The sequence below is a fragment of the Dermacentor albipictus genome, chromosome 3, assembly GCF_038994185.2.
Source record: "Dermacentor albipictus isolate Rhodes 1998 colony chromosome 3, USDA_Dalb.pri_finalv2, whole genome shotgun sequence".
Lineage (NCBI taxonomy): Eukaryota > Metazoa > Arthropoda > Arachnida > Ixodida > Ixodidae > Dermacentor > Dermacentor albipictus.
Window position 1 is genome coordinate 53,000,005 of NC_091823.1, and position 11,322 is coordinate 53,011,326.

An 11,322-nucleotide genomic window follows, 5' to 3' on the forward strand; every position below is an offset into this window, starting at 1 on the left:
ACCTTCAACCTTTTCCTTCTGCTTTCTCTTTTTAATTTTTTTTCCTCTTGTCAGTTCATGCAAATCACAAGTCAAGGCTGATGGGTGTTGCTTCCAGATGTTAAACCCCATGAATCAATCAAATTATATAGCATTAATTGTGAGGTGGCTGCATGGTCTCATTTCTTCAAGAATGTTGTCACTTTGAGCCTTTTAATATGCCATGAACCCTGGTTCATTGAGGTCTCCACATAATAGAACCGAACGATAGTGCTGGAAAAAAAATCTCTGCAGCTAAGAAAAGCCTATAGTAGGATTTTTTACTTCCTAATTGCATTGCACCCTGCTGTACAAGTGGCCACTAGAGCGATGGATAAGAATATATTAAATGGAAAATGACAGTTACAGATTATCGGATGGCTGGTAGTGTGCACCTTTTAAGGAACCCTCATCAAGTTTGACATTACGAATTGGCATGCACAGTGCTTAATCACGTGGTCATGATCGTGGCTGCAAAGCACTTTACACCGAGTTAGGCTGTGAAAAAAGGAAACCAGGAAATTCAAAGGGAAGCCCTCATGCCTTTTTCTGGGAAACTTTCAGCAGAGATGATTTTGTGTGCATTGTCATCTTTGCTTCTGTGTCCTCGTCGTATCATCACATTGTTAGAAAAGTTCTCAAAATTGACCTGCTAGTACTTAAAAAAATTAACCGCTGTCTTCTTCTTCTTCTCCTCCTTTTTTTTTTTACTCATTCAATTTTTCGTGCAAAAGTCATGGAAAACCTCGAATCGTCGAGGAATTTTAAGAACAAAATTCACTAGACATCCTGATGATCCATGCGTATAGTGCCTCAAATATGGTGGATGTGAACGAAATTGCTACCATATTAACTCGGCACCAAACTGCAACTTTGGTGGTCAACTCTCAAAGCAGCACTGCATGTGCCTATAGCCGGGTACAACTTAAAAAAAAAGGGGTGTTTACTCCTCTAAGACAAATGCACATGAGCCTCCACCAATGGGCGGGCACTCTAAGTACTGACGTCACGAGCCGGACGGTTGGTGACCGCACTGATGGAGAAAATGGCCGCCCGTGCTTCGAACTGGGCCAAGTGAGTCAGTCGTGTGTGTCCGTCTCTCGTCAGCGTAAATTCCCAAACATTTTGTGGTGGTCTATCATGCCGGAAATATTATTTTGAGCTTACAATGCACCATTTTTGCCAAGTGCGTTTATTCTGAACCATGATCCAGCGATGAGAGATTGCAGCGAGCATCGCTGATGCTACGCGAACTGACGAAACTGCAGGCTTGAAAAAAAAAAAAAAACATGAAGAGGAACGAAAAAGAAAACCTATCCCATTCTGGAAAATAAGTTTGTGAAAAAACAAAAACAAAAATAAAGCTTATGCTATTTAAAACCAAGAGTATTTATTTAAAACAATGAATAAAGCATATTTTTGCCTTTTCTGCGTCCATTGTCTTCTTGCCGCAGGTCTGTAATAGTTTCAATAAATGCACTGTTCTTTTAAAGTATTAGTTAAACAGCAATTTATTAATTTTAAGCTCGGAAAACGAGTAGTAAATGTGCCGTGTACACGTAAACCAGTGCAAAAGCCATCCAGAGCTGCTCTTTCTTTTGTCCCTTGCAATGAAGCTAAAAAGCAGATGACGCAAAGCATTGTAGAAGGCACGGGTTCATTTTTCTCTTGCGATCCGGCATGAGCTGTTGCAATCCAATCACGAGAGCTCTGTCAAACCATTAATCAAAATACACAAGTCTTTATTTATACCGAGAATTACGTGCTTTCAAAACACGGTTTTTGAGTGGGACTATTTTGATCGCGGAGGCAATCTGCTGTCGCGCTTCAGTCATCGGGGCAGGGCCTCCCCTTTTTTCTAAAGTTGTACCCGACTATAGTGGCCTAGACAATATGGCCGTGACAAAAATTTGCAGGAAATGGCTGTTGACAAGCTGTCGCCAGACGCTCATTGTCAGTGTCTGTGCCAGTAGATCTCGTTGGCGATTGAATGTGAGATCACATGCAAAAGCTAGACTGACAGCTGTAGCAGTGGAATTTTGTTTCTCATGCAGTGTCTTTAATGTCCGAAATATTGATCTGGGATTGTACTGTTGCGCTCGGTATGTGAGCTGCAATGCAAAAGCATGTGGCAAAGCGCTCACATATGCAGTTCATACTGAACACAATAGTACTTAACCAGAGCAGCTTGAAGTGACACATTCGAGGCAAGCATGCAAATCTTGACCAGCAGCTTGGTTTGTTTGGGCTGCAGCTGGCAGTCCAGCACACCGATCCCTTGTAAGCACAGTGATTTCACAGTTGCATATTAGGGATGGTGCAAGGTGCCTGTAAATAATTAATTGTTTCTGTGGCACATGTCAGCATGGCAATCTGCCAACAGAACATTTAAATCCTTCGGAGATCATTTGCTGGCATGTCAGAGACATCATGTTTGCTTTTGTTTCATACAGACTTGATAACAGATTTTTTTTTCTTTTGCCAATATTAACATGTATATGTATATACATCACGTATACCGAAGCAATTTTCATGTCAGATGTGACTTCAAACAGTTGCACACTTCATTTCTCAAGGCCTTAGAAAGCCTTATTTTTTATTTGCTGATACTGTGCATCTTGGCCTTTCTGCTGCTGCATGTCAGCACCTTGGTTGGTCATAATTTCAGAATTTCTTTTTATTTATTTCTCATTGTGTTACATTATTTTTCGTTCTTGCTTTTCCTCTTAAATTATGGATTTTCTCGAATGCCCATGTACCCAATAAACTGTTATAAAGATCTTTGTGCAAATTTTGTTGCCTTTATATTTATTTTTTTACACACTGGCACTCGCATCAGGTTGTAAATCTGAAAACATTAAACACTATATGTTTTCAATGTCTGCATTTCAGCCTCATTTATGGGAACCAGCACCAACACCACCAGCCCCAGCTGCTGCATTGCCATCTGTGTGGGGCTCTAGCTGGTGGAGCAGCACCTCTGTAACGTTGCCTTCTGGAACACCGCGGTCACCTGGCAGCTTGCCTCAGGGGGACACATCACCCACCGAATCCATGACCAATATGGTGTCATCTATAGGATTGGACTCGCCAGACGCTAGCTTGGAACCAGCAGCATCCTTTGAACACGTGAGCGACAGCACTGCTGCTTTTAACCAGATTAAGTATTATAGCTTGACCACTTCGCACCACCCTAATATGTTTTCCCAGTCCAAATGGCATTGAAACCCATCCCACCTGAAATTAACAGCACATTTGTGTAGTCTGTTCCCTGGCTTACTAAATTCTAGTCCTGTTGTCTTGTGAAAAATTGTGCAGAAATTGTTGATGGTGATTGTCGATGTAAGCAAATAGCTGGACGTTTCTCGAAAGGTGTTTGCTTGATTAAAGAAATGATGTGCTTGATGCCATATATGTGTTGCAGTGAAGGGGCTTAAGTACCATTTGTTGTTTGATTACACGATTCCGTTGAGAACACAGCCGTTAACCAGCACATCTACAACTGTAATATAGATGGACAACACTAAAATCTACAAGATCTGTAATAGTTGGTGTCCAGCAACAGATGCGCACCACAGCTCAATTGCACGAGAGCATACGCCCTTTGAATCAGTGCCCTTGTATTGGCACGGAAAGTCCAACCTCCAACCATTGGCCATGAAAACAGCCTCAATAGCCAAATAACGCTTTAAACACAGTAAGAATCTGTTCCACATGTGGAGCAGGACAGACATAGAACTTTCCCATTGGCAACAGTATGATCAGATCACCAACTAGCTGATAACATGGAATATTGAGTGAATTGGAGAAATTTTTAATGTAAAAGTACTTCAACAACACCTGCAGACAGGCTAGATGGTGCATTGCAGAGTGACGAAAAATAAGCGCACAGGAAGACACACACGAGCAGCCAAGAAAGATGCAGGGCAGGTGCTAACTCACATCTATTTTATTTGCAGCCACACTAACAAATGTATGCGAAAAGGATGACATGCGCAGTGCAAAACAACAATGTAAAAAACATAGTAACAAGGCAACCTAAATCATTAAAACTAAAACACACATTCAAAAAACTCTATTTCTGCCCTGAAGAGCTCCACAGACGTATCGTTCACACATTCATCTAATCTTTTCTTGATATAAAAGGCTTCCAATAATTCACGCGCAGTCTTATCGCGACCTTTGCTTAAGATTCTTAAGTCACTCACTTGCAGTTCACATGCTGTGCACTTGGTGCAATGATCAGCCAGATTTGTCCCACTGCTCCTAATAGCCCTCAAATGATCCCCTGCTGCATTCAGTCTGGCCTATGTACCGTATTTACGTGTTTGTAAGTCGACTTGAATATAAGTCGACTCCCCCGATATCACGTGTGACAGGAGAAAAAAAAGGAGCATACGCGAGGGAGCATTCGATAACGAAAATTTATTAGTAGCTGACATGGTCACTGGACTACTCGTCCTCACTTGTGTCATCGTCCTCACTAGTGCTGCCATCGTCATTGCTGCTATGGTGCCACAGTGCGTCTTCATCCAGCGAAATTCCACATTTGGCAAATGACCACTCCACAACATATTGTGGAACAGCAGCCCACGCCGAAAGCACCCAACCACACGCAGCTGTCAGGGAGGCTCTTTTGACGGGTCCGGTTGGCGTAAGTTCGCGGTCTTCTGCCACGAGCCACTTGTACTCATGGTGGAATAGGTCCTTAAAAGGCGAAGATCCGGGCTTGTTTCATGGCTTGTCTCATTTCACTGGCAGGGACTGATCACGCATTTCAGCGACATACGCCACAAGCTTGGGCTACAGCTTTGGAATGTGTCCAGGCTTCGGCCCATAGGAAATTCATTTGCCGTCACAAGTGAAAATTTTGCTTCACTGTAGTCACCACTCTCGCACCACCCGTTCAGAAACATTAAACTTGCCGTCCGCTGCGCAGCGATTTGTTTCTTTGGCGTAAAGGATGGCAGCCCTCTTGAATGCTGCTGTGAATGAGTGAATGAGCCCCGAATGTTTAGTGGGCCTGGAGCACTCGGGACGACTGAGGAAGCATGGTAATAGCATTTAGCCGGCAATCAAGTCGAACGAGTCAAACTAGGAGCTACAGGGAAAGAGAAACACGTGAGGCGGTGTCTGCTCTTCCATGAACTATCGATACTCCCCGCAAGCACTGCTGTTCTGAGGGTGCCATCGCGACTGGAACAACGGCATTTCCACCAACTATTGACCCCCCCATGAGTGTTGTGTGCCCTGTAAAACTCTCAAGAATGTCGAAAAGCGAACAAACACATAGCATAGCGAAAAGCTATGGGAAGGGCTATAGAGCAAACATAAAATTGTAACTACGTTGTAGCTCCCCTGATGCTTCGTTGGCCTCGCTTTTTTGGTGATGCCATGTTTTGGTTTCAATTGTAAGTCAACTTCAGCACTTCAGATTTTCAAATTACAAAAGCGAGGTCGACTTACAATCATGTAAATACGGTAAGCCATCCCACAGGTCAACGGGATCTCATACATAACCCCCCGTACAGCAGTTAACAAACTGCTTGGCATGCTTTTTTCTGCATCTGCTCGGATTTCCATCACGCGAAATGCGTGAGCACAGCTGGGCAAGCTTCTGTGGAGCAGAGAACACCACAGGCATACCATGTCGGTTAGCCACTTTCTTCACGTGGTGGGCCACCTCGTGAAAATACGGAACCACAACAGGTTTAAGCGGTTTCTTCTCCCGTATGGTCTTCTTCCCAAACATGGCTTGCTTGGTTTTTCAAAAAAGGGCTTCCGTCAGAGACACAATGACCGCGAAGGGGTAACCAGCAGACACTAGCCAGGTTATTTGCTTATTAAACTATACTGCACTGCATGTGGGCACGACTTCGTGAGGGCACACCCCAGGCATTGGTATGCGATGGCTCACTTCACTGTTTTCAAGTGTGCCGACAGGCACAGGCAGCTTTAGTGTTTACGCACAAACTGCCCTCTCATCGTTCGTTGCAGTTTTTAGATATTAACATTACTTTAGAGAATGGCTATGTATGTTGGGGGTACGCTCCACGGGCACAGAAGGAACTTTTACCCTACCTGTCGGCACACTCGGTTTCTACACGGGTTTCTTCTTTATATTTATTATGTTTTTTACAAGTCACTTGTTGCATTATACCATTATATTCACAGTGTATTAATACAATTATTGAAATCATGATCATAGGAACAGCAGTTATAGAAAGAACGTTAGTAGTGACAAGCTTGTACTTGTCCTCCTTTCAGCTAAATCCAACCAGTCTGGGCACAGCACTGTCACACAGCATCTGGACACAGCAGCAGCCTACCGGCATATCCCGCCCGTGGAACTACAGTCTGTTCCAAGACAGCGCTACCATGCCAGTGGGCCATCCCCCAGTGGGCAGTAGTAACGGAAACAGCAGCAATGCCATCAAGGGTCCACATGCCCCATTGGGGTGGCAGGACAAGGAGTCCTTCTGAATGGCAAGAATGCTCCCAGTGCGCACACACACACCCCAGCAATACTTCTACAAACTGTCAACTTATTTGTGTCCAGCTCACCCCTTGTTTGTTTGTTTATTTGTGTGTTTCCTCTCGGCTTTGAAACTGACCATTGCCAAATCGCAACGAATGCCTTGGGACTGGGCAATATCGCACAGTGCCAGAACGTTGTTGTAGCAGCTGGCATGATTCTATGATGCAGGCTCTTCATTATATTGGCATCACGACTGCACGATTGATGCCTTGTAGAAATGCTTCACCTTGTGGGCATTACACGAAAGTTTTAAAAAACTGCACCATGCTGACCTTGCACATGAATTCCAGTTGGTCCTAACTGCCCTTGTGTGAAGAAATGTTTGCTGTTTGTAGATGCTGCCATACATGTTTTGAGTGGTGTAGGAAGGACAGTGTGTCAAAAAGCATTGGAACCCGTGTGCAAGGTGTTGAAGTAAATCTTGTTGGTAGCATGTGACTAGCATGCCCTATTTTTTTACACCTTCAGCTAGAGGCTTGTGTTGTTTTCTCAGCTGTGTTTTAATGTGAATCCCCAGGACAAGGTACAGAGATCAGCACCAAGCTAGTTACCTGTGCCAGCGGCCAAACATCTTGTTCAGTCCACTCAATTCGTGCTTTTTGCTGCATCAAATGTGAGCACCGTGAACCACCACACATCTAGTTTTGTGGCACTCATAGTGTGAAGAAAGTACTAAGGCAAGGAAGATATTTGTGGTAGCTGGTGTGTACCTGTTTTCATGAAATGTACCATTCTCATGGCTTTGGATTGAACTTATTGAAGCTATTTTCTTTCCTACTTGATAGTGCGCTCTTTTTTTCATTCACTGCCCATTGAAACCATATATACTGACAACAGAAATTACCATTGGGTTATTTGGTGTGTAACTTTAAATTTAGAAGATATTGCTAAACAGAAAGGTTTGAGAGAGAGAGCAGGAGGGCTGCTGCATTAGTATGCATTGTGGTGCCTCTGCTGTCATTCTTGACCTCGTACCTTTTTGCATTGCTAGGTGAACTTGACCTGTTAAAGGCTTGGTTTTTCGATGCACTAGTATGTGCCTGTCTGATTTATTTTTCTGCAAGCATCGAGGAAACTGCATTGTCAGCTGATACGACCGAATGTGCTGCTCTGTTATTGAAAATGTTCCTGAGTGTTAGCTCATAGTGTGGTTCACTAGGAAAAAGAACACAAGAATGTACGGCTAGTGTATTCCAGCAGGAGCGCCTTCACTTAAAAATGTGCTCTGTTTTTAAGCCATACCATTTCATTTAGAGGCACTGGTAAAACACTAGCAAAGACTGGCTCATGCATTTTATGTATGTGTGCAGAATTTTTACGTCAATTACTGCCTGCTCTTTACAGGGGCTGTATTTTCATGTGTTTTTTATCACAGTAGACCATGCCACACACTAAAGCAGCACAGTGTTAACCACTGGTGTAAAAAAAAAAAAATAGAGAGAGAGAGAAATACCATATTGCATAATGTGATGTATGAGCTGGCCAATCTGTGAAGTGCATCTGTATGTTTCATCTTGGGCTCGCCTTATGAGGATTTAATTTGTAGTGATAGAGTGACTAAATTCAGTGCTAAAGTTTTCATCCAGCAATCTGTGCACAATTGTCCTTGTAGCTCGCTCCTGTGGATTATCTAATTAATAGAAAAATACTGCAAGCAAGAGTTGCGGGCCTACTCAAAAATGCCTGACTGAGATAAGACTCTTGTTCATGTACTGTATCTGGGTTTGGTGGGAGAGTGCGAGGTTCAGAAAGTAAGCTATTGTGCACATAGCGCTCCCATCAAACCAAAAGAATTCTTACATGGCATTTAGCACATGGACCTGCATGTTCTGCAGGCGTACTTGCTTTGAATGGCATGCCCACATGCTTGCATTTTAATGCCTTGAAATGAGCTTCTTTTTTTCTTCTTTTTTTGGGGTCAAGTGAATACCTCACTGTTGTTGCCTAGTCAGGGTTTGCAAAGTTTTAGTGATAGAGTGGCTGCTGCAACGAGCCGTGGTTTATGAAGCACTTTCAGAGTGCTGTTCATGTTCGTGGAGATGCGGCTTTTTATCCTTCTTTTTCTTTTAGCAGTACAGCGGTATCACTGGTGCACTATGCTTGTGGTGCGAGCATTGTAATATATTGGCTCTGTTCTGCACTTCTAGGACAGTGAATTGTATCATTACAGGATTTGAGGGAGGTTTAGAGCTCAGATATTGTGAGAAATATACACTTAACGTAAACTGTTCCTCACATGGTTCTGCCATCCTTATCCATTGTAAGCACCCCCAAGATAAAGACCCAAGATTAGCGTCAGATTCAGCAATCCACAGGCAAGGGTATGTGGATTGATGTGCTGCAATGCCCTCTCACTACCATAATTGACAGAAGAAGTGGGGGCAGGGGGACGTTGTCGGCTGTAATTTACTGCTTGTGAAGAAAATTTCATGTCTCATGTGCAGGGCCAGTGGACGTTGCATTCTGCGAAGTTGTTTTAATTGCTTTCTTTAACAGATTAATTTATTTTTATTGTTTTGAATCATTTACATTGTTACAGCTTCTGCCAAAGTAGTGTGCAGAGTCATGTTTTATCGTCATTCTTCGGAAAGCTATTCGATTTTTGTGCAAGTGCATCTGTAAAAAAAAATATATATATATAATCATAGTGGTTGAAGGAGCAGATACTGTGTGTTAAAGTGTTGCACCTTTGAGAAACACATAAAGGCTCTTTAGCCATGTTTTAAAGCACTGCCAGAACAGGTATGTTTTTGTTGACGTTGCAAGAAACTTGGCTTGCACAGCGTGCCGTAGAGTTTTCCTACTTAAATGCATTGTCCTTTGTTCTCTGTGTAGCGGTGGGCTTGTGACGAGAAGATTGCAGACCCTTCGTGTTGGCTTCATTTTTCTTTTTTTTTTTTCCCCTGTGCTGGAGTGGTGAATTGATGTGTGCTTAATGCTGTGTTAGAGCAAATGTGCCCTGTTCCCACGTTAAAGAAAGAAAAATAATATACTATCGCAGAAAGAAGTACCATGCCTGTTTGGCTGCTGCAGTTGCCCAACATGGTCAACACTGCCGCCTGCTGTGCTGTTGTCAGTTCAATGTTTGCAGGGTTCCTTAAAAAAAAAAAAAAAAAACTGGAATTTCTATCTGAGCTTTGTTATCAGCTCATAGAAATAAAGAGAATCCAACACCAGTTTTCCTTGTTTTTGTTTGCTGCTTCTGGGTTGATGCATGCACTGCTGAATATGTTACAAATGTTTACAGCGAAGTAGTTAAGGGAAGATCTACAATGGCTCTCGTGCAGCAGTGATGAAGGTTAGCGGTGGTCAAAGCGGTCAGCTGCTTTTTGGAAGCCGATGGCTTGGTCAGGATCAAATGTCCGTCAAAGAAGATATAGCGATGCAGCCTGTACCAAAGCGGCTGTATGGCCATGGCATTGGTAGGAACTTGCAGCCAGATGCAGGCATCTGTGATGGGCTAAAAACATCCAGCAACGTAACCCTACCAGACCACTGAGGTGTGTGTACAGGCATGGGTATTGGTACAACTGGCACAGCATGCAGCCACATGCATCGGATATAGCAGAAAATATAGAAGTACTAAGCTTGCATATAGCAAAGCACTTGTAAAGGTTCAGGTATAGCAAAGGAATTGCGTAGGATGAGAATTGCGTAGAATCGCCTACTCTAGTATGGCCTATTGGATGTAAGGGTCGCCACTGGAAGCACCGGCGCTGCAATCGTTCATGTCGAAAGTGGGATCACGGTGCATTGATTCGCTGTGGCGAGAGCATGCGTCGATTTTGTCTCGCAATATAGGTTTTGTTCTATCTTGATTGATAATAAAACAGTGCCCCTTGAGAATGACAAATATTGTCATATTAAACAGAAATAGGCTTCCACGGTGCCTTCTGAATGACTTTAATGATACTATGCTCACTGTGAAATATATCCAGCAATATGATGACTTGTTTCTGTCTTTGTCAGATTGTTTGTACAGAATGCAGCAACAAGACCTGGTCTATGTAAAAGGAAACTAGCCAGATTTTTTCCTGGAAACCTTATGATAGTAAGCTCAGTTGTTAAAGGTTGTCAGTGGAAAAAAGAACCTTGACTACTACATGGCACAAACATAAGATTTAAAGTAACTACGACCAGTCATAGTTTTGCCCGCAAGGCAAAGCAGTGATCGCGATAGCAAATTTTTAGACAGCTATAGAAGTAAGGTTAATCGTTTCATCAGCTGCATAAACTGCCGTAAACATTCGCTTACTAGCTATATCAACAAACACGTTGTCACGTGCACACAGGCAAACACGAACACATCTCGCTCGACGACCCCGGACAGTCGCCGTCAGAATGCTGGCGTGATGAACAGCGGCAGCGGTGACAGAATGTCCCTTCGTACTGCGTCTCGTTCAGCTAGCTTCAGCGAGAACACAGCGCGCTCACGAAGCCGTCAGCTATCTCGGATCCGCTATAGCCTTGCCAACCCACCGCAGATTGCCTCCAAGGACGTGCGCGGCCGCGCTCAGCCGCCGCAGCTGGAGTAGAAGTGGAGATGCGCATGCCCCGTTTCCTAGCGCTCGCATTGCTCGCATATCTCCCCGCCCCATCCCTGGCGCGCGTGAAAAGACGGCGCGCATCCTAGCTCCCTTGCGGGCCACCATCTTCCTCGGCCCACCCTCGCGATAAAGAAGTTTGATAGCAGGGGCTGTCAAGCAGCTATCGTCGTATTAAAAAGTGGTCTGCATGTGATTAGCTGCCTACACCACAGAACACCT

The 11,322-nt window shown here is 43.7% G+C and overlaps 1 protein-coding gene across 4 annotated transcripts in view; it reads left to right on the forward strand.

The window, feature by feature from the left end:
• Tmem131 (Transmembrane protein 131) overlaps window positions 1–9,733 on the forward strand; it is a 96,867-nt gene extending 87,134 nt beyond the window's left edge. For all 4 annotated transcript variants that reach the window (XM_065446853.2, XM_070535427.1, XM_070535429.1 and 1 more), the window contains 2 exons: window positions 2,911–3,147; window positions 6,286–9,733. In XM_065446853.2, the coding sequence (XP_065302925.2) occupies window positions 2,911–3,147; window positions 6,286–6,501 (453 nt within the window). In that variant the 3' untranslated portion in view covers window positions 6,502–9,733. The remainder of the gene's footprint in view (window positions 1–2,910; window positions 3,148–6,285) is intronic.
• Window positions 9,734–11,322: the final 1,589 nt, after the last annotated feature.